Source organism: Perognathus longimembris, chromosome 4 (assembly GCF_023159225.1).
Source record: "Perognathus longimembris pacificus isolate PPM17 chromosome 4, ASM2315922v1, whole genome shotgun sequence".
Lineage (NCBI taxonomy): Eukaryota > Metazoa > Chordata > Mammalia > Rodentia > Heteromyidae > Perognathus > Perognathus longimembris.
Window position 1 is genome coordinate 5,800,128 of NC_063164.1, and position 25,059 is coordinate 5,825,186.

General features: G+C 37.8%; 1 protein-coding gene across 2 annotated transcripts in view; it reads right to left on the minus strand.

Annotated features, from left to right (window-relative positions):
• Dis3l2 (DIS3 like 3'-5' exoribonuclease 2) overlaps window positions 1-25,059 on the minus strand; it is a 312,571-nt gene that overhangs the window by 152,012 nt on the left and 135,500 nt on the right. For both annotated transcript variants that reach the window (XM_048344518.1, XM_048344519.1), the window contains exon 9: window positions 9,842-10,015. In XM_048344518.1, the coding sequence (XP_048200475.1) occupies window positions 9,842-10,015 (174 nt within the window). The remainder of the gene's footprint in view (window positions 1-9,841; window positions 10,016-25,059) is intronic.

Here is a 25,059-nt window from a genome sequence, read left to right on the forward strand (position 1 = left end):
CACAACCAACCTAAAAGAAAAAAAGTGAGCAGAAGATTTGAACAGTTCTCAAAAAAAAAAGAAAACCCAAAACAAGATGTTTATATGGCCAAGAGGCATATGACAATATGTTCAGCATCATTAGTCACTAAAAATGAAAATCCAACCACAATGAGAAACTTTATATCCACAAGAACTGTTAGTGACAAAATTAAACAACGGGGACCCTCAAACACATTGTATTTCCATGTTGGAAAACAGTCTGATAGTTCCTGACTACATGACCCAGCAATTCTACTCCTAGGTCCATGCCCAAGAGAACTGAAAACACACAAGGAGAACCTGTGCAAAAAAATGTCCATAGTAGCATTATTCACACTACTCAAGTGGAATCAATTCAAATGCCCGTCAACTGGTGAACAAGCATCTATAAAGACAAAAGAAGTTCTGATAAATGATATTAATATTAAGTAAAAGAAGCTATCTACAAAACACAGAACATTATTTCAGAATATGAAAATGCATAGAAAATAAAAATTGATTAGTGGTTGCTAGAAGCTTATTCGGGGGCAAGGAAAATGAGAGCAGTTTTAGGGATGAGGAAATGTCCTGGAATTACACAGTATGATAATAGATGAATAATTTTCTGAATATGCAAGAAACCACAGAAGAGTGCAATTTAAAAAGGTAAAATGTATAGGATTTTAATATCTCAATATAAGAACAGCTATTCATGGCGACCCAACCTATAATTCTAGCTACCCAAATGATAGAGATCAAGAGGATCATAGGTCTGAGACAGCCCAGGCAAACAAGTTAATGAGACAACATCTCAACAAACAAGCTGAACATGACAGTTCACGCTTGTAATCCCAGCTACACCAGATAGGAGTACTGGTCTGAGGCAAGGCTGGGGTTGGGAAATGGGTGAAAACTTATCTGGGAGAAAAAAGACAAAACTAAAGCAAAAAAGGTTAAGGATGTAGCTCAAGGGTAGAGAAGTTCTCTACCATGCATGAGCCTGGAGTTCAAATCCCAGTACTACATTATGTATATATACTACATTTATAGGTGTGTGTATGTGTGTGTACACACAATATATAACCTACATACCTACATCTATACATGCCTATATGTGTGTGAATGTATGTATGTATATGCATATACCTATATAAGGTAAACAGTGAAGATACTTCACCATCCTGACAAGTACCCAAGTCTATATTCAATGTTACTCCAAGTCTTAAGGTACCTATATGAAATTTATTTTCATACATTTCAGTATAATTTTCAAAGAAATTATATTTATAATGTGAAGAAATGAGTCATACAGCTCATGAATTTATATTTCCACAATGCACTAAAATGTTTCTAAGGAATACATTTAATTGCTGTCATCTTCCCTAGTACTAATTTTTCACCTATTTCAGGCAAAACTACTCATCTCTGTATATCCTCTCTCCAAGGAGTGCTAGTTATCAACACAAACTTATGGACTGACAAACTACTAAAGAAAGTACATGCTTAAAATGAAGAATGCCCAGCTGTAGATCTATATTAGTACTCATTAATCCTTGTTACTATCTGTGAATTTCCTTTAAGTTCACTAAGATGAATTTATGTGAAAGAAGTAATATTGTCAGCAGTTTCAAATAACAATGATAGCTTCTCCATCTAATGCCAAACAATTTAATCTTGCTTCTCTCTAACTCGGGAGGGATGGAATATCCTTGGCAATGGAAGAACTGAAATGTAAAACATAACCCTTAAACTTCCTATATCACCATCATGTGTGTTCCACGGTGGAGTAATTACTTTTATTTCACAGATAAATGTGGCAGTCACCAATGGAATGCTATATTCTTTCAAGTCCAAAAAAGAGATGTCTATAACAACTCAGAAGGAAGATTTTAAACACAAAGTTATGTACTGTTAGTCCCAGAAGTGAGACAGATCAGAGGGACCCAACTCTCCGTAAGGAGCTGGGGTTAGTCACTGTTAAGCACTGTAAAATGTTGTTGAGAATGGTAGTTAGTGTTGAGATTTAAGTCTTGTTGTAATCACTCTATGATGATTTTTTTTTTTCTGTGAATGAGCAATACCACTGGGAGCTGGCCATTCTGGCCTTTGAAGGGCAGAAGACAGAACTTTCTCTTCTACCTGGCAGCCCACAGGGGTACTGTCAGCCAAGCAGCCCCTTCTCTGGCAACCTGCTCTCTTGGCACCCAGGCTATTTTGGATATTTTACAATCATGCTAAGGACACACCAGCTGTAAGGAGCACTGCAGCTGAAGTGAAGCCACGAGTCCTGCTCCAGGAGGAATTAATCAAGTTGTACCTGCTTCAGATAACCTGAACCATGCCTTGGAAGGCAACATCTGAGGCCAAGACCAGCCTGGGTAGACTGCAGATGAGCCTGCAACAATTCTCACTAAATTCTGGAAAGGAAGCACCTCCTCGTAACTCAGCAAGAAGCTAGTGATTGGTGGATTTGCTACATCCATGTCACAAAACCATTCCTGGCTAGGTAACCAGATTGTTCAGCTTAGTTTATATAGCCAAGAGACACACTAGGTGCTGCCCCTGGTGGTGTAACATTAATAAGCCAATAAAAGGCTTCCCCCAACTTAAGTCTTCTCTTGACTAATTTGTGATTTGAATCATGAGTCGGGGCTAAGCTGGTGACCTGAAGAGCAGCAATAGCAGAGGCATAGCAGCAAGAAGGTAGCTGTAGAGTACCAGAGAGCAGATGGGGTGAGAAGTAGCAGAGAGAAACAAAGGTACCAAGAAAGCAGGAGACAGTGGGTGAGAGACTTTGGGCCTTGTCTATGGAAGTTTCTGGTAGCTGCTAAACTTTGAGGACCAAGTATGGACATCTAAAGGTCAAATGGTGAAACACCAGCTGCCATGAAGGCCAATGGTCCTGCCATTCAAGGCTTGGAAGCTGCCACTGAAAAGGCCAAGGGCTCCAACATCCCAACATATGTTACAGGTCTAGAGCCATAACTGCTAGTGTTGGCTGTGGCTATGGCTTGCTGCTGCTTAGAGCAGAGGATTTCACTAGCTGCTAAATGCTAGGTGCTGGCAACTGGAACCCAGAGCAGAAGGGTCTGTAAGCTGAGCACCTACAGCCATTAGTCTCTAGGTCTGAAGCTAGAAGTTCTAGGAGCTTAAAGGTATAAGGACCCAAGTTTGTCAGCCTACCCAACAAGCCTTTGACACTAAAGGACCCAGGTCTACTAACACTAGAACAGCTATTATTGGCTACTCATGAGTTCCATCTGAATAGAGCAAAAGGATCCTAGCGTAGGATGGTAGCGTAGTTCGAAATGTCATCAATCTGTATATTCAATGAAACACTAGTTCTAAGAGATGATCCTGGAGAAAAAAATGTTTGTTATCTATTAACCCACTGTTATCCAAAAATGCTGACCACAGAATCCTTTGCCTTCATAACACCTACTAAAACCCCCAGAGCCCATGACTTACCAACTCCTTTCAGAAAATCTTAATCTAGTCACAAACCCATTTTATAAAAGATCACTGCTTACTCTTACCCAACCCTTCCTAAGTCACACAGCTAGTCCCTAGAAGAGCTAGAACTGACTTGTAGTGCTTCTCCAAGAGGCCACACTGCCTTCCCAGAGGAATCTTTTTCTAAATGGCAATTTAATCACATTGGACTTCCTGATAAACAACAAGATCATTAGTCATTTAATGTTAGTTATGTTTGAAAGATTTCCCACAAAAGGGTTGACCTGAAAGAAGTTAGTATTATATGACTCTCCTTTCAAGTTGCTATTTCAAGATTGGTTTTACCTGGGGTAAGGAGAAAATTTCTTTTTGGACCACCTCCACCTTGAGGATATTTCAATATTTCGTTCCACAACACCCTTTCTGTGCTCAGTATTTTTAGCTCATTGTTTTCTATTTTGGCAGCCGAGAAGCTGCAGTTTGTAATTTTACCTCCAGCTTCATATTTCTTCTTAAAAGTGAATACAATGTCCTGTTTATAATAATAAAATCACTAGTTGGCAGAACGACATTAAATGGAAAAAAAAGAGAGAAAGCAATTGGAAAATTTAGAGCAAGCAATTTTAAGTGCCAAGTTTCACATTTGTAATGGTCCGGTGGAGGTCACTGGGTTTCCTTTTTATTGAGGGAATAGTAAAGAAACAGATACCCACAAGCTCTCTTGTAAAAAGCTATAGAAACCACCTCCACTTCAATGAAACTCATGGCTTTACGGAAAAGTGATGTGATCCAAACATCCCCAGTAACACCATGTGGAGGGAAAACATAAAATCAGTTTAGCATGGTACTTTTCCCTTCAATATTTAAGTCTTCATTTTCCACGTTAATTCAACTTTTAAGCTTTGGTTTCCTATTTGAATTTAGCAACAAAGCAATATGAATGAAATGAGAAATAAATGCAGCCAGTCTCAGAAGTAGCCCTGGGATTCTTTGGTGCAACCTCCTGTGAGCACTTTCCTTGGACATAGTGTCCTCCTAATCCCTAAAGATTTGTAGAACTGGTGTTGCTTAACCTCAAATGCCCTGCTAGAGAGCTGCAGGTTTAGGCCATGCAGACAGGGATTCTCCAGATACAAGAGCCAAAGGTCCAGAAAAAATGGTGAGCTCCATCAAAAGGGCCAGATCACCCCTACAAGTTCACACCAGCCTTACTTCTTCTTAAAAATTGCTAACCAACCATTTTTCTTTTCAAAATAAACACTATTTCTCTCAACTTCAGTTTGCAAAATATTACCCCAATTCCACTGGACTAAAAAACTGGAATTTTACTGACATAATTGGATTATGAGGTTTAAAGATTGATGGAACTTTTCTGTTCCAAATATAATTGTTCAAATACCAAACCTAAACGGGTATGTAGACGTTCTTACGTAGCTAGAGCCAGAGTAACTCTACAGGCTCTAAGGCAGGGTAACACAGGGAGAAAGGAAGAAGAAGCTACCAAATCATACAGCTTCAAGCTCTGTCCAGATCTTAGAGTCAAAGGCCGATCAATAAAATAGAGATGAGAAGTCACTCCAATTCCCACCATGCTTGCTCCCTTTGCCCTTCTCAGCTCAGGCACCAGGACCTTGGCAGATGACCTATACTTATAGCACCTGTCATTCTCTGCTGTAACTTCATCTGGGTCTAACTCAGTACTTGACATTATATATGTATATATAATATGTATACATTATATTATATGCTACATATATTGATATATTATGTACATGTATAAACTATATAAATATGTTTTAGGAAAGAAGAAGGAAGAGAAGAAAAATGATGCAGGAGGCTTGATTTTAGGAGTTGGCAGGATATACACACACACACACACACACATATCAATACGACACAGATTCTGCAGCATGCAATAAAGCTCAATATTAGTTTTTTGTGAGTATTGAATGTTTATTGGCATAGATTTTTTAAATCCCTTTGAAGACATTGTACCTCTGGGAAGAAAAAAAAATCATAGTATTACAATACTTGTACCAACTACCTCTCTCCTTCATTACAATTCCATATTTGACTACAGCTTACTACATTTGATTCCTGTTCTGCTACAACTCTAAGGATGCCTCAGGATAGAGACATTACATGTTTTTGCTCATTATTTTATTTTTAGGGCCCAGGGATGGTGTTCAGTGAATGTTTTTTGGTTGATTAACTGAATAAATTGATTATCACAAGACCAGTCAAAGAAATTAATATGACTCAATCAATATGTTTTATAGACTTCACTTTGTGTATATTTTATTGTGAAAAAAGGACATTATTATGATTGCATAAATCCATGAATTAACCCTGGTGTCATCACTAGGTGTATAGGTCAGGGAGGAATCAAGGTGTACAGATGAAAGCATTGCAGAACAAAACACAATGATGTGGACCATCTCATAGCTTCCTATGCTTTTAGCTAACCACAATTAATGGTATTTACCTATGCCTACTATACAGATTTATGGATTTTAACTAGTTTAGGTAAACCATCTTTATAAAATAGATGAGTCACTTAAAATATCACTGTAAAGATCCAGAGATTGAAGGTAATATTAATCTATAATAGCAATACTACCAAAAATACTACTAATCCAGGAAAGTTTATTTTTGTTACTAATATTAATTTCATTTAATTTCATAATACTAATAACATTTCTTCTGTTACTAATATTAATACAGCCTCAGTCACATTATGACTTCCAGATAATGGCTAGCAATTATATGCTACCTAGCAAGTACTTGATTTTTAAAACATTAATCTGTCCCTGTAAGGTAAAAGTGAAATTTTAACATTGAGCAAAAAAAAAGTTATTAAATTGTGAAAACAAAACAATATATTTACACCTTGAAAATACCATTTTTAAAGTAGATGTGCTGAGATGCTTCTATTGTTGTATGATTTAGGGCCTAAAAAACATGTAAACTAGCCGTATGCTAGTGGCTTACTCTTATAATCCTAACCTACTCAGGAGGCTGAGACCTAGAGGACATAGTTTGAAGTAAGCCCAAGGAAGAAAAGTCTGTGAGACTTCACCTCCAATTAACTACCAATATGCCAGTCTAGAGTTGTATCTCAAGAAGTAGAGTGCCAGCTATGAGCAAGAATCTGAATGAGAGTATGAGGCCCTGAGTTCAAACCCCAGAACTGACATACACAAAATGATGTAAGTATACAAATTACAAAACTGTTTATATGTATACTTTTAAACTTCCTAATGGAATTTTCTACCTAGATTTTAAAATGCCATCTGAAAATTAACAGGATTATGAATTTATGTTAAAAAAATCTAATTTAAAAGTACAACATCTTTCCCTTACTCTCTAAGAACTGACTGATATTAGGAAAGATAAAGATTTACTAGCTGGGCATCAACATGAACTGGAATATAACTGGTATATAGGACTGAGAAATAATATAATTGAATAACTTCAGCCCACATCCTCCAAAGGAAATTATTTTCAGAAAAATATAACTTTTTCTTTTATAATAACCATTCAAATCAAGTGTCAAAATATGTAAGACTTAGAACCAAAAAAAAAAAGAAGCCAGGGACAGTGCTCAGGCCCTGAGTCCAGGCCCAGGATGGGCCAAAAAAAAAAGCGCAAAAACCCCCACAAACTTCCACAGAGACCCTGAACAAAAGAAAAAAAAAGGGGGGGCTGGGGATATGGCCTAGTGGCGAGAGAGCTTGCCTCGTATACATGAGGCCCTGGGTTCGATTCCCCAGCACCACATATACAGAAAACGGCCAGAAGTGGCCCTGTGGCTCAGGTGGCAGAGTGCTAGCCTTGAGCAAAAAGAAGCCAGGGACAGTGCTCAGGCCCTGAGTCCAAGGCCCAGGACTGGCCAAAAAAAAAAAAAAAAAAAAAGAAAAAAAACCCTGAAGATTGGAATAATAAAACTAATCATTAAAAAAAAAAAAAGACTTAGAACCAGACCTCTGATTTTCTATATCGCAAGCAGATAAGGTGAAATTTTAATAGTTAAGTTGTTATAACCAAAAATAAAATTATTAAAATGACAAACAGGGTTTTCTATAGCTTTGGTAACTAAAATTAAAATACTTAATATTTTACTTTTATTTTATTTATAATATAAATATTAGTAAAGTAGTACATATTGAAATATTTTAAATACAGATAATAAAAAAATATTTGAATACCAGCAATATCTTTAGGGCAGCAGATGGGGGGAAATGTTTGAAGGCTAAGGTTGTCTTTTTTAAAGTATTTGTTACTACACTAATAACAGAGCATCTGCTAAGTTCTACTGTCTTTGGATCTCTTCTCAGGGAACATAATTATGCTTTAAAAGGCTTTTGGCCAAGCAAGTCCTTCTACTCTGTTGAAGCAAGGAGCAATGGCAAGATGGAGCCATGAGTAGTATTGAGCCTGTGACTATTGAAATACTTCATATTTTTCTGCAGGCCAGGGGCAGTCAGAAAAATCTAAAAATATTATCTTGACATTTGGATTTATGATTCTTAAGTTAATTTTAACATTTAATAATTCGGCAGTATACAAAATGAAAAGTGGAATACAGCTTTCCTACTTAGTTACTACTTGAGTAAATCCATTCCCCATGGCCATCACTTAGGTTGACAGTATGATTTACTTAGGTGTGTGTATTGTTACACGTGCACATACACACATACATGTACATTTGTGAGTATATACATATATGGATTTATATTACTTTTGTATTCTTTTTATTTTAGGCTCAATTCACAGTGTTCTACAATTGGCTTCTTTCACCTAAACTTGATGACTATCCTATGAGGACAGCCCACATGTCTCTAGTCCCTTTCACAGAGCTATAGGACATGATATCATATGGGCAAAACATAGATTTTAAGCCATTCTTTTATTGGTAGACATCAGCAATGTCTCCATGTTTTGTTTTTACAATAATGCAACTGAACATTTCTGTGTACTTTCTAAATTTCTCTAAGTAGGGCAGATTCTTGACAATAGATATTTTTGGAAAAGAATAGGTACATTTAATTTTTGATTGATACTATAGAATAACTATATTAAATTAAACTTCAAACAATAAGGGTCAGCCACTCAAAATAAATGAATTCAAACTTGGCTCATCAAATCTCCTCACAGATTCCTAAGATCAGAAAAATATTTTAGCAAACCCCACAATTTATATACAAAGACACAAATGTCTCTAAGCCCCAAGGAAATATAACCCTGTACACCAGCAGGAGCTCAGGTAAGTGCAGGATTGTAACTCAACTGACTTCAAATACATCATGTATTTCAAAAATCACAATAATAAGTAGGAAACAGGACTAATTATCTCCTTTCCCTTTCCTTCTTTCTCATCAAGAAGAGAAAAAAAACAGGCAAAAAGTTCAAGAAAGATGCAAGCAGAGGAAGACTTGCAAACCTGGTGGACTAATGGGCACCCAGAGCAGAAGGTGCCCTAAGTTCATCTGCACAGTGAGCAAGTGTGGTGGAAACAACTCTGACATGGGATAACCTTGGCCAAAACCTTCTGCAGCCTCAGTGGGTTGTATGAAAACTTTCTTGGTTCTAAATATCACCATGTGGCATCCAAAATGAATGCCAGTACTGAAACCAAATTCTGAAGAGAAATATCAGAAAAGAACTAACATCCCACAATGAAGAAACATCTTCAAAGAAGATGTTGTTATAAAAATACCACAAAAGTACTTTCCAACAAATTCCAGACCTGAAAGTAAAGCTTTAAAATGAGGCTCCAAGCACAAAGTCCTGAACCCATTCTCTGTGCCTAAAGAGGCCCATTTAGAGGTAGTACTTCTAATCACATAACACTGTCTTTGCTTGACCAGACCTATAGGGTCCAGCAAGGAAGAGAATAGGAAAGGGACCTCTGTACCTTCTGGAATTAGGATGGGGTAGAATAGAGGCCAGCAATTTCTGTAAAGGTCAAAGGGTAAATGTCTTCAGCTCTGCAGGCCACACTGTCTCTGTTACAGCTACTCTGCATATCATACAAAGTACGATGAGCGATAAATAAGGGAATTACCATGACTGGGCTCCAATGCAACCTGATGAACACTGAGATTTGAATTTCTTAAACTTCTTAGGGAAGTTAGCTGTCAATTACTATTACTACTACTATTTAAATTTTTTCTAACCATGTGAAAATATAAAAATCATTTCTAGCACATGAACCATATATTAGCAGGTACTAGACTAAATAGTTTGCCAATCTCTGACACAGAAACAATTTTCAACTGAAGCTGAATGTTGGTAAAAGAAGGAAAAACTGAGCCTATTCCCTAAAAAAGACAGGGAGATGGCCAAAGGCAAGGACAGATGTTCTAAAACAATTTCAGGCATTTACCTGAAGTCTCTTCTCTTGTTGAACTCCTCAGGTGGAATTGTCCATGGCAGGGTTTGAGGAAGACATTCTAGAACTTCTGAAGAGAAATCAGAGAAATCTACACCATACTCAGTTAGGATCCCCTCTGTTTCAGGCTCAATTTCACCAGCCTGACCAAGACTTTTAGCCAGTTGCCTGTGGACAAAATAGAGAAAGAACAGTCAAGTTAATAAACAAATGAAATATAGGTACCTGTTTCCTCTCTGAAAAGAGAAGTACTAGCAAAGCCTACCCTATTCCCTCTACCAGCAGAAATACCATCCCCAGTGCAAAGGTACAGCAAGCAGAAGAATCAGGTAGTCTTGTCCAATGAAGTCTATGACTACAGTGTCATTTTATCTTTTTTAAGTAATGCTGACCAAGACTAGAGTGGATGCTCATATCTGTTTACAATTCTTTTTAGTTTTTACCTGTAAACGTAAAAATATTTTATCTAAACAAAAATGTTTATGCGAAGGCTGAAAATCTAGAAATGCACTGAGAGAATTACACTATCGATAATCCAGTCAACGCAGTAAACTGCCACTCACATTTTAGGAACTGGCCCTTTAAAAATAAGATTATATTTACTAAGATAGACCTGACATTATGAACAAAGTTTCATCTTTTTCAAGATCTCAATCACCTGAGAAGTGTGTGTATGTGTGTGTGTGTGTGTGTAAATTGACAGTTTTCTCAAACGTATTTTCATGCCACATATAGATAATAAGTTTAAAGTTTCAGGCTGAATACAGATAGCAACTAGGAATTGCAATAAAATCCTTGGAATGGCTGCCTTTGTACAGAGGATTGGGGAAATCAAAGATGAGCAAGTTCTCTATAGTACATTTCTACTTATCTACCAAGGTGCCAGGAATCCAACCTTTGCCCAGTCTACAAGAATTTAGCCCTACCATTAGGCCTTGTCTGGGGTCATTTCATGTCTAAGAAGTTTCTGTTTCCCTATAAAGATAGGTATCTGCCTGGCAGAGTATTTAGGTACAGTGGTAAATGAAATTGAATTTGATTGCCTAATGGACAGACATGTAACAGATTCCAACCTCTCATGGCTACTGGAAAGCAGCAGTGGCAGTGGTAGGCTGGCCCCATCTCTCACATATCAACCATGAGAAGCAGCTACAATCCACATACTCACCTGCCTGCCCAACTGTGTTCCAGGAGCCAGTGCTTGGACTGGAGCTCCTCACATACCAGTGCCTTCTCCTCACACCTGAGTAATGACCCCCAAGAAGCACGTAAAAAAGCCAGTGACAGCAGATGTATGAGGGTAAAAAAATATATAGAAAGCTATCAGGAAAATCTTTAAATATTTGGAAATCCATGTATGGATTAAGGAGAGAATGACAAAATTTAAGAAATATTTTAAGCAACCTTTGTTTGAAGCAGCTCAAGTGATGTTTCACAGAAATTTACGCCATTGAATGATCATATTTAAAAAAAGAAGAAAAGCCATTTAAGGTGGTACACACTTATACGCTCAGCCCTTAGGAGGCTAAACTGGGCTAAAGAGCAAGACCATATCAAAAAAGGAGGCAAGGAGGGAAAGGAAAAGAGAATAGGCAGAGAGGACAGAGGAGGGGAGAGAGGGAGAGGGAAGAGGAGGAAGGAAGAGGAGAGAAGGAGGGAGGGTGGGAGGGAGGGAGGGAGGGAGGGAGGGAGGGAGGGAGGGAGGGAAGGAGGGAGGGAGGGAGGGAGGGAAGGAGGGAGGAAGGGAGGAAAAAGTGTCAAACCAATGCTTCTACCTTAAAAAAAAAACAACAACAAAAAGAACAGCAAAATGAATTACATGTAAGTAGGGGGGGAAATAAAGATCAAGAATCAATGGATAGAATATTCCTAATAAGAAAAGAGAATAGACAAATTCTAGTCATTCTGCAAGAAAAACAGGGAAACAAAGATACAAAATTTGAGTATCAAGAATGAGCAGGAGGGGCTGGGGATATAGCCTAGTGGCAAGAGTGCCTGCCTCGGATACACGAGGCCCTAGGTTCGATTCCCCAGCACCACATATACAGAAAACGGCCAGAAGCGGCGCTGTGGCTCAAGTGGCAGAGTGCTAGCCTTGAGCGGGAAGAAGCCAGGGACAGTGCTCAGGCCCTGAGTCCAAGGCCCAGGACTGGCCAAAAAAAAAAAAAGAATGAGCAGGGACATCATTACTCCTTCTGTAATCATTAAAAGGATAAGAAGGGAGTTAACAAGTGACTTCAAGACAATTAATTCAACATATTAGATCCAATACACAAATTCTTTGAAATATAAAAATTGCCTATGATTATTAAATCATAAACTAATATCTGAAAGGTCATATCTATTAAAGAAATTGAATTCAGTCTAAAATCTTTCTACAAAGACAACTCCTCCAGGTCTAGGTGGTTTCATTGATGAATTCTACCAAATACTTAAGAAAACAGATATCAGTGTTATATAAAAAGGATAGACACAATAACCCACTTTTGAAAACTCAACCAGTAGGGGCTGGGAATATGGCCTAGTGGCAAGAGTGCTTGCCTTGCATACATGAAGCCCTGGGTTTGATTCCTCAGCACCACATATATTGAAAAGGCCAGAAGTGGCGCTGTGGCTCAAGTGGCAGAGTGCTAGCCTTGAGCAAAAAGAAGCCAAGGACAGTGCTCAGGCCCTGAGTTCAAGCCCCAGAACTGGCAACAACAACAACAACAAAATCAACCAGTATAATTTACTGTAAAAATCAATCAATAAACACACAAGCATCTCAAAAAGAAAAATAATTTGACAAAAATTTAGCATTCATTTATGATAAATGGTTTCAGCAAATGATTAATGAACAGAAACTCCCTCAACTTAATCAAGTCCTTGTGAAAGTCCTAGAACTAATACCAAACTTAATGATGAAAGATTGGAATAAAACAATTGTAATTCTCATTATAGAAATGAGCATCCCCCTACAACAGAATGACTGGCCTCTCTATAAGAAAAAAACCTGTCTATGAAAACGAGAAGTCATTACACTAGGTATAACGGAAACTCTGCCTCCACTCAGAACTCTGAAAGTGAAGATAATGATACAGACAAGTGAAAGGCTCAGGGTTTGTTCCTGGCAGCAAGAATGGCTCTAGTGATCCTAGTGACTATGAAGATATATTTTTCAAGGACAGTGGTAGGTTACATTGGCATCATGACCAAACAACCAAGCAAAAAGATGAGGGCTGGCTCTCAGAATTCCCTTAGCTCACTCATCTTTTTCAGGGTATTTAAGCCTCTCACTATTTCTGCGAGTCTTCAATGTCCTCCAAGAAATTCCTTTCCCAAGCAGAGCGAGTTTCTCTTGCTTGTAACCAAGAGCTTAGACAGTTAAAGAGTCACATCCCATTAATTTCCAAAGTGCTGAGTATTTTCAGAAATGACTAAAATGTTACCAGTATTCACTAGAATGAAGTTGCTATTGAAGATTTTGGTGTGACATGAAAATTCACCACTGTGGGTATAGGAGACTACTTAAAACAATGTTGTTTACTTTAAGCAAAAGAATGATAATTTTTCATTTAAAAATTAATATTTTTTAAATTTATGAGGTCTCAATTGCTCCCTAGCCATTTAACCTATGAATTATTTTCACAAGTTTCTGAGGTTCTATTTCCTACCTTCATCTGCTAACATCAATGCATTTGGATGTTTAGGTTCTTGGTTTCAAGCAGAAGAAACCAACTCTGGCTGAAGAAAGCTTTTTTTTTTTTGGATAGGGTTTGAACTCCGGACCTGGGTACTGTCCGTGAGCTCTTTTGATCACTCTACCACTTTGAGCCACAGTGCCACTTTCCAGTTTTTGAGTGGTTAACTAGAGATAGGAGTTTCTGAAAAAAGCTTTTGAGAAGGATTTTAAAGGCTAATGACAACCACAAAAGGAGATGAAAATGAATCTCCAGATTCTTGATTCTAAACTAAGAGTAAAAATCAAGGACTTTTATCAAAAAGAAGGAAGTAAATGTGATACAGGGGGTGAAACTGATTGGAATACAGCATAAACATGTGAAGCTATAACTATAAAATCTACATACCATTCCCACATATAACTGATATAAGCCAATATTAAAAGAAAACAAGAAGGGGATAAATGGGAGCGAGGAGGAGGGCAGGCGCGATGGCTAAAGCCTGTAATCATTGCTGCTTAGTTGGCAAAGATTGAGGGATAACAGTGCAAGGCCAACCCAGGCACAAACTCTCTTTGAGACTATCTCAATAGATGGATATGGTGGTATATGCCTAGTAGCCCAGCTACAGAGAAGGCATAATGGCTTGATACAGTGGTGCTAGCCTATCATCCCCAGTAACATGGGGAGGCGCAAGCAGCCAAGGCATAAAGAAAGATCCTATTTCAAAAAATAACCAAAGGGGCTCACATAGGAGAGTGCCAGCCTAGAAAGAGCTAGGTCCTTTTTCTAGAAAAAAAAAAATAAACAGCAAGGCCTAACATATGAAACTGTAACCTCTCTGTACATCACTTTGACAATAAATAGAAAAAATAATAAATAAAAAAACAGGAAAAGAGAAAATGAAAAAGAGGAAAGGTATCTTGAATCTCTTACAGCTACCAGACTAAGGTGGAAAATAAAATTACAAACACTACTAATCATTAGATCATTAAACTTAGGGTTAGACCCAGACCATGGAAAAGATACATAGGAAAATGCAGAAAAGTCTTAGTCTACTATCACGAGTTGTAGGTGTACATACAATAGCATTATATCCATTTGAAAGTAAATTCTCTGAAAAGACAATATATCAAAATTTTCTAGTAAAACCAAGGTTCACTTAGGCTGAGAAAAAAATTGCCTGATAAGCAGAGACTACAAGTTGAGCCAGATGGATAGCAACCTGAATGACGGATGACCAGAAGACCATGAGAAGGATACCCAGGGAAAAGATGTGTGGGTGGAATTGGCCTAGACACTGTATATTTCTGTTGCATGAGAATACACAAAATGATTCCACCATGAAGGCAGGATGGGCCTGCCTCCCTCCCCAGCCACTGCAGTGATTCATCTGTGGACATAGAAAAAGAAAACACAGCAGCAGGAAATGAGTTCCACAACTCTATCTTCTCACCAATGATGATCTGGGTCCCCCCCATGGCAGGACACCAGTGTGCCCACAGCAGCAACCAGTGCTGATAATCTGATAGGGAACCAAGTTGGGAGAGGACCTGATGGTACTTGATAACAAATTGTGTACACTGAGCTTCTATGATTAAGAGAATAGAGACTTCTCTCCATTAAAATTAAGAGATATTACATTAATTCTGGGCTTCAGAATGTTATTTTCATTTTCTACAGACCTGGCTTATATTAGTACCATAATCCAAGGATTTAAAAATACCTTATCAGTCATTATGTTACCAGTTATTATGTCATCTCAGTTCAACATTGTTTGTAATAAGGACCTCACCTAATAGAAGAAACAAAGCCTAAAGAATTCACTAATTGGAATGTTGTACTCAGGAAACACCATCACATAAGATTACAATGGTGTCCTTCAGGAGACAGTGATGCTTCATACTTACGGTACCAGTTCAAGGAATTGAGGGTTCAAGAGAGGTATCAAGCCTTTCAACCTCACATTTAAGATCTACTAAAGGAAAAATCCTGTCCTCATAGTGCTTACCTCTATAGCTGAGACTAAGAATACCATAATAATTTTTCTGAATTGGAAACTGAGACCACAAGAATCCAACTGTCACAAAAAGCATAACATGCTACATGACTGCCTTCCTGAAAACACTTATTTGCAACCAGAAATGACAAGTATAATAATGTAAAGACATTTCAGGCATCCACTGGGGGTCTTGAAATATATCTTATACCAATAAGGAAGCCCTACTGTATTTTGGAATAGGAGAAAAGGGAACTATCCAAATATTCCATTAGAAGAACTGCTGAATACAAGGAGGTACAAGCTGGGTGCCAGCAACTCATGCCTGTAATCCTAGCTACTCAGGAGGCTGAGATCCGAGGATGGTGGTTTGAAATTAGCCAGGGCAGGAAGGTCCATGAGACTCGTAGCTCCAACAAATTACCTAAAAAGCCGGAGATAGAACTGTGGCTCAAGTGGTAGAGTGCTAGCTTAGAGCAAAAGAAGTTCAGGGACAGCACCCAGGCCCTCAGTTCAAGCCCCAGTACTAGCAAAAAAAGACAAAAAGAGGAACAAGACAAGGAAATGGAAGAGGGGAAAAACATAGTTTATAAGTATAAAGCCATTAAGAAGTACTGGAAAATTGATTAACATGTTGGCCTTGGAAGAAAAGATGAAGCAAAGATACATTAAAAAAATGTTATCAAGAAAAATTAACACTAGGCTGTTAGGTCACAAGAAATAAGTTGAAAAGAACAATAAAATCATTAGAGGAATGGAGATCTTGGAAGTAGATAATGGGAAAAAATCTGATGCTATTTAGAAACAATAGGAACCATAAAGAAACAACTTGAAAAAAGTGAGGAAAATGAGATTGGAAGAACAAAGATTGCAGGAGGAAAAAAAAAAGACCAGAAAGAAAAGAGATATGAAAGAGATCCAACACTAGCATAGCTGGTAATCTTAAAGGAAAGTTCTAGATATAAATAGAAAGTATTTTTCTTTTCATTCTTTTCTTTCTCTCTCTTCCTTTTCTTCCTTCCTTCTTTCCTTCTTCCTTTCTCTTTCTTCCTCGCTCTCTTCCCCCTCTCTCTCTTATTTATTTATTTATCAAACGTTCTGGGAATTGAACCTAGGGTCCTATGCCTGGTGGACAAGCACTATAACACTGAGCTACAGTCCTAGCTCTTGGTGTTTTGACACAATCTTACTGCATAACTCAAACCACTGAACTATTTAGGTAGCCCAGACTGGTGGCCTCAAACTCATGATCCTATTGCTTGGGCCTTCTGAGTACTAGAATTACAGTTATGTGCCACCATGTCCACCTTAAAGCATTTTCAAAGATATTATTAACAATATTCCTGAAATAAGAGTAAATTTAAGTTTACAGGGAGAGAGGATATGCCATGTTTCAGGAAGAATTATCATAGAAGATAACAACAGACATACTCTAGCAAGGTTACTGAATTTCAAAGGAAAAGATTTCCAAATGCAAGAACTCATGCTTATGAGAACTATATACTAATACATATATACTATGTACTAATTACATGATGAAAACAAAACCTACCAAGAGATGAAGAAACGCTTCCATAACACAACTGGTTACTGGACCCATATGCATGGTTATGAGAGAGTGAAGAAGAATGAAGACTGTAGTAAGCAGGTGAGGACCTAATAATAGTTGTGACAAAAAGTCAGATAAGTCACTGAACCTACACTGAAATTAAAGCAAGTTGGTTTTTATGGGGGGGAGGGCAAGGGGTTTCTCTCATCTGGTGCTTTGTGTTCTGGCAAAATTTTTCACCAGATTATGTTCTTAGTCCAAGGAATCTTAATTTGTTTATTGAAATTAAAACAAGTCTTATAAAGACTAAATTATATTTTAGTAATGCTTTCCAAATGTAATCAATGAATCCTAGTTCATATTAGTAGTAATCAACATTTATTTTACTAAGTTCCAGAGAACAGTTCTCAAGTGCTTTATTTAAATAAATTTATTATAGATTTTTCACTGGAGTTATATTTGACAGCAAAGACAGAAGAGCCTGCAGGAGATAAAAATCTAACAGGTCAGCATGCAGAAAGAGCTCATGTGCTGGGAGCCTTGGATGCCCCTAAAAGATTCCTATGCTATCTACCCTATTTACTTATTTAGAAAACAAAGGAAAAACCCCTCTAATCTTGTCTCTAAAAGCCAGAACTTCTTGGGATTGAAACAAAATCAAAATCTGCTAGTGGCTGATGTAAACATTATTATTTGTCCTAAATAAGCGCTTGTTTTTATATTTTCATTGTAATTTCAGTGTAACTTTTATTTGAACTAAATCATGAATGTAAATTTTCCTTTCAAGTACTACATATGTTTTCTAATGCACTACTGCAAAAATGACAACTGCTGTTTTAGAATAACTATGATCCAATGTTACACTAGAAGTTTGGGGATTCTCAGAAAACTACATAGCCTACTCTGCATTAAAATATGTTATGGAACTTTTCTGTTCCAAAATCCCACATTGCATTTAGTTGCCATGAAGAAACTAAGGGGACAGACAACTAAATGCAATGTGGGATTTTGGAACAGAAAAAGGACATTGAATTTGCCAGGTGGTAATGGTTCATGTCTATAATCCTAGCTTATTAGGAGGCTGAGCTCTGGGAATCAGGGTTGGAAGCCAGCTTAGGTTGACATATCTGCGAGACTCTTATCTCTAATTATTTGGAAATAAGCTGGAAAGTGGTGGTGTAGATCAAGCAATAAGAGTGACAGTCTTGACCAGAATGTCAAGTGAGAGCTTGTAGCTGCGCATACAAACATACACACAGACACTGGATTAAAATAACAAAAATAATAAAGGAAATCTAAGTGCAGTATGAACTTTCATTAACAGTGCATCAACACTGGCTCATTAATTCCAATAACACTACCACACTAATGATCTAAGAAAAAACTAGTAGGCAAGGGTAGCATATATGAACTATCCTATCTTTCTGTAAATCCAAAACTTTTAAAAATTAAGTTTTTTAAAAAAGAAATTTAGATTTCCAACAACAGGTTAATAATAAACTTTAAAATGGCATATTTGTCCAATTGGTTCTCGTGTATTTTAGAAAACTAGTCTGAAAAGATACAGCAATATACAAATTCTTATAAAAGGAAAAATATAAATGATATGTATAGTGTAATTTAATTAAATAAGGCAATTATAATAGTCTGAAAGGGAATATCCAAAAATAGTGTCCATGTTTTACAAGGGAAATTAATAGTAATTTTTTCCTCTATTTTCAGGATAGAGGAGAATGTACAAGAGCTTCAACAGTACTGATGACAATGAATCTGGGTGGTAATTTCAAGGGTTGGTTTAAGTATTAGGCTCCAAAAATTATATAGGTATTACATACATTCTTTTATTCATGAAACATACTTTGTTATTAAAGATAATTTATGTTCTAAATGCTACTTTATTACATATATGCTAAAAGTTTAATAGTGAGTATTTCTAGGGGTAAAACTTTAGATAACTTTCATTGTCTATAGTGTATAAATAATTTTAATAGTAAATCTTCAATTATGTATGTTTCTATTTTAAAATTTTTCCTGTTCCATACTGCAGTAACAAATGAAGAAAGATTTCCTCTTTAGAGAAAGTTAGCCTGATCATCACTTCAAATCTTTCGTACTCAAGAGAGCTCCTCCATGAATACTGTTCCCATTCATAATAAATGACTATACAATTAAATCCTACCACAAAATTAATCTAGATAGTGCTTTAAAAATATTGTCAACTTTTTACAGTGGATGGTTGGGGGCTTTTGTGTTGTCTTATGCATATTATATATATAAAGTACCAGACTGATTTCCTGGGTGGTGGAGAAGTAAATATTTGTTGACAAAGGAAATTATGACCCCCTCAAAAAAAGAAATAGTCCTGTAAATTGGTCTGTTTGCCTTAAAGAAAACTGAAACATTTAACAGGCAATATTAGTGCTCTCAGCCATTCATCATCTTTTCCTTACTCAAAATTCTTGAGAAGTTTTGCAAGGCCTTTGAAACTAGGTTATGCATAGGCTGTACATTCTTATAGTGATTACCACCTTTAAGTGCTCCCACACATACTGGCATACTTTTTCCCCCAGTCCTAGGACTTGAAGTCAGGGCCTGAGCACTGGCCCTGGCTTCTTTTTGCTCAAAGCTAGCATTCTACCACTTGAGCCACAGTACCACTTCTGGCTTTTTCTGTTTATGTGGTGCTGAGGAATCGAACCCAGGTCTTCATGCATGCTAGGCAAGCACTCTACCACTAAGCCACTTTCCCAACCCACTGGCACATATCTTAAACTCCATGCAAACAGATAAAATGGTACTGTATCCCTAAGAACTCCAAGTGAAGAACAATCAAACACTGGCTGATCCTAAGACTCCAAGCTTTAGTAAAGCAAATAAGAAGTATGGTAATTACACAACACATTTGGCTATATGTTTTCATTATAATTTTCTAAAATCAAGAGAAGTTTCTTTCTCTTACTCTAGTTTAGTGCTGTAACACAACAAGGAAAGGGAATCTCATGAAAAATTTCTTGTCAGTGAAAATATAAACGGAGAAGGAAGGAAAGTTTGGTAACATTGAATAGGCAGGCCTTGGAGCTTGGAGTAAATCAATGTTACCATGAAGGGAGCAGGGAAGAGGCAAAGTGCATTTACAAGTATATGAGAAGGCTATTTATATCTAAAATTCCCTAAAAATATTTTTAAGCAGGTGCACTAGAAATCTCAAGTGGCTATGATGACTTTGGCAGGCCTAATAACAGTGCTCTCTGAGAAAGAAACAATTTAGCAATCAAGGCCTCAGCTCAGACCATTCTCCATTCCTTTGATGTTTGTTCTACTTTGCCCAGGATGTTGAGTATACCATTTTTTCCAAAACTGATGCTGATAGGCCACCAGGTGGAGCCCAATCGTCACTAAAAAACGAGCCCCCTCCTCAGCCTGATTTGCCTTTTTTTCTCCTAAGCAGCTACAGCCATGTTCCTTAAAAAAGGCTTCTAACAGTTCATAGCACCATATAACTCCACTCTTACAAGGTTCTTTAAATACAGAATGTGTTCTGGAAAAGGTGAAATGCTCTTTTCTCTCAGGAATGATTGGGGTCAATTATTTTTCATTTTCTAGTCTTAAAATAATATCACCATGAAAAACACAACTTTTTCCCATTGGCCTTTTCTACAAACCTGGCTACCATTACATTTTCTTTCTAAAAATAATTTGTTTAGTATAACTTAAGACCATTATCTTCAATTCATATCTATCCCCTAAAGAAATCCCAATATCTTCAAAACTAAATAGAAGTATTTACTTCTATCAGTCAGCAAATATTTGACAACTAACTCTACAGTACAAAAAAAAAAAAAAAAAAAAAGGATGAAGAGAGAAGGTACTCAAGCAGACCCTGGCCCATTCATTTCCTTCTCTAGGATATACCACAGCAATCAGAGGTTCTCCTTCTCTACTTCCATCCTTCAAAGTCATGGCACTGAAGCCCTTCACTCTCATTAAAACCAGCCAAAACTGAGATTTGTTCTCTACTTCTCATTCCCAACAAGCCTCCCACTAAGCCTAGGCAACTCTAAGTTCCACCAAGAATTTCTAATTCATTTTCTCTACTCCTGCAGCCCTGAAAGGCACTGAAGCTTGCTAGATGAAATAACATAAATATGTCAGTTTGCTCTAGGTCAGTTGTGTCCTACATCTTCAGTTCGTTTTCAGTGTTGCCAAGAAACACTATTAAGTTTCTCACAGTAGCTGTTGTAACACTTGCCCATTTTCTTCAAGATTTATCATTACATTTCAAGAAGAAACCACAACCAATCTGGGAGAATTGATGGTGATCATCTATGTTCACAACATCTGGAAAGGAAAGCTGGGACAGGAAGCCTTAGACTCTAGGTACCAGACTTCACAAAGGTTTGAGAAATGCAGGCATGAATGCCACTGTAAGAATTTCTATGGGGAGGATGACTTAAGAGGGTTGGGAAGTTCTTGAAACTGTAAATCTGACTACATAATTGCAAATCATTCCAGCAAAGAAGCCAATGTGGGTTTTTAATTACCCTGAACAAGAGTCTAATACTAAATATTACAACTACTAAATACACTGTAATGTATGACAAAAAAAAAAACCATTGGTCCCTAAAAGCCAGTAAGAATGGGCTAAGAACTAACAGTCTGCCTTTGGGTTTTTGATGGTATTGCAAGACTAAAATTCATGAAAATATGCTAAGTGTGGTGTGCAGAGAAGTGAATACGGCTCAAGTAGGACTTCTCATGAACTCGAACAATGAAAAGTCTCCAAACTGTAATACTCCTTTTTTTTAATTTTATTTTTATCAAAAAGGTGAGGGGGGGTTACAGTTACATAAGTAAGGCAATGAGTACATTTGTTTCTAATCACTGTTAGCCCATCCCTCATTACCTCCCACTACCCCATCTCTATTCCCTTCCCCCACAAGTTGTAAGGTTCATATCCCACATAGTGTCAAGTGAGTACCAATGTTTCATTGGTTCATCCTTTGTCCTGCTATTTCTGATTCCCCTTCCCTTCCACATATCGAATAATCTTAAATACAAGATGCAAGGTAGAGAAAACTAAGAGAAATAAACAACAACAAAAAAAAAACCCTGCATACAGGATATAATAAGGACCTCTTCTTTCCGTATGATGGAGTTCATATTGATACACTTCATTATATATGGTCCTAATGCACAAAGCAACTGGGTTATTGAGATCCCTTGTTAAGAATATCACAGACTTATTCTAGTTCTTACAAATAAGGGATGTCAAGTGTCCTACTTTCCTTTGGGTCTGGATTACTTCATTTAATATAATTTTTTCCAAGTCTTTCCATTTCCTTATGAATGGAGCAATGTCATTCTTTCTGATGGAAGCATAGAACTCCATTGTGTACATATACCACATCTTCTTGATCCACTCATCCACTGAGAGGCATCTGGGATGGTTCCATATCTTCACTATCATAAATATACTGCAACGAACATGGTTGTGGTGGTAGCTTTAGTATGCCTTGTTTGTGATCATTTGGGTAAATGCCTTGGAGTAGAGTTGCTGGATCACACCGGAGCTCTATGTTTAGTCTCTTGAGAAACCTCCATACTACTTTCCAGAGTGGTTGGACAAGCCAAACTGTAATACTCTTTGATCCTCTAAATGGAGACACTAAAACACCACTGGAGCAACACAGGAGTCTTTCTACAGCAAAGAAAGCTAGAAGAGGAAGTCTTAGATTTATAGACCTTTCCAAAGCTATGAATATCATACATTCCATTAATGCTTGAAGTCTGCTCAGTCCTTCTGCACATATCTCTACATTGTAGGTTTGGCATTCCCCTTCTGTTTGCATAACTGCTGTGTCCTATAACTGGGCATTGGTTTTGGCGTCTTTAAAAAATTAATTTATTTATTGTCAATGTGATGTACAGAGGGGTCACAATTTCATATGTAAGGCAGGGAGTACATTTCTTATCAAACTTGTTACCTCCTCCCTCATTTTTCTCCCACCTTCTCCCATCCCCAATTCTCTCCCTCCACCCTAGAGTTGTACCATTGGTTTACAGCATATTGTCTTCTAAGACAACCTTGGTTCTTATCATTTCATACTCCTCTTGAGCTTTCTAGCTTAATTTATGACACTTGTTCCCAGTCAATCTGACTCCTGACCAAGTAAAATGTATAAATAAACAACTACAATCTAAATACATTACATTAATGGTATTATTAGAAGGTAGTGGGAACACTACAAAGGAAGGCTGTAAATCAGGGAAGAGTTTTTGAGTGGTCAAATAGGGCACTGGATCATGGGAGCCTAGCCCTCTCCTATGGTTAAACAATCACTGCCCAGGAAAACACCTGTTTTAAGCTATATCAATACTCCTTCACCACTGTATTGTGATCTAGACTTCAGTGCAAGACCTGCAGAGGACTGGACATGCAATAAGCTACCATGAAACACAGCCCACATACAGTAACACTGGCAGAAGTAGCTCAGTACCCTTAAGGTCAGAGATACAGGGGGAAGACAGAAATTGTGAAAGAAGTCACCTTAGCTAAACTTGATTTTTAGCCACAGTTTATGTGGATGCTGATCACACACATCCACAGCAAGCACTCTGCTCTCCTCCTCAGAGCCTAGCAAAGACAAGGGAAGAAGCTGAGGCTGTCCTAGCAAAGCATGTTTGGGCTGGGAAGCAGTGACCTCAATTCCTAAAGAGTAGTAACTGATAGCCAGAACAAAATAACAGGGTGACCACCAGCGCACTCGACAGCTGCAGCCCTCACCCACTGTGTAGCAGACGTCTCTGAGAACTTCATCAGGAAAACCTGCCATGTTTTCTTTTTACGAAGATGTGAAAGGCTATATTTCCACAAACAATTATTTTAATTCTATTAAGAGGGTAGCGATAGAATTGGCACATGTTTCTACCTAAGCATGACTATCTTCAAGTTTTATTTTGGAAATACAAAATAAGATGTGATTATCATTTTCAATAGTCTTTCTTTTGGTGCAGGAAGTGTGTCTGCGACTTCCAAAGCCAGACTCCCTTTATGCGTGCTGACAAACTTACCCATAGACAGGGTTCTGAATGAAGTGAAGGATCAGCTGCACATGAAGAATCTACAAAAAGCCTTTGGAATAATAAGAGAAACCCACACCAAGATTTCCTGACTACACCCTTACAGCTTGAAAACTAAGGAAGAAGTTTAATCAAGTATGCACAATGAGGTACAATAGAAAGGCAGATAAAAGGCAAGGCTGGATTTCCTAGTTTGATGTGAAAGTCTTCCCTTCTCACTGCCAAACAGGGCAGGCCAGCTTTCATGGCCATGGTCAGGCCTTTTAATTTGATAGTGAGAAAGTGGCAAGCCTGTGAGAAGAACTATTTAGGGCTCAAAGAGGTTGCTGCACTCTTGAATAATGAGTTAGGCAAAAAAATGATGACACTGCAATCACACCACTTAAGAGTAAAAAGGAAAATGCAATGGTCCCTAAGTTGTTCTAAGACCATGTAAATCACACTAATCTTCATTTAATAGCAAGTGGCATAGGGTGGCATTTCTTAAATTGCATCAGTATGACACACAGAAACAATGTGGTTACTTTGCCGGGCATATGAAAGGAAGTTTGTTGGGCACTGGTGGCTCATGCCTATAATCTTAGCTACTCAGGTGGCTAACCTGAGGATTATGGTTTGAAGCCATCTTGTACAGGAAAAGTCCGTGAGAGATCTCCAATTAAGCACCAAAAAAATCTGAAAGCAGAGCTGTGGCTCAGGTAGCAGAGAGTATTAAAACAAAGCTCAAACACAGTGCCTAGTCCCTGAGTTTAAGTTCTAAGACCTGTAAGAAGGGGGGGGGGAGGAGGAAGAGGAGGAGGAGGAGGAGGAGGAGGAGGAGGAGGAGGAAGAGGAGGAGGAGGAGGAGGAGGAGGAGGGAGGGAGGGAGGGAGGGAGGGAGGGAAGGAGGGAGGGAAGGAAAGAGGGAAAGAGGGAAAGAGGGAAA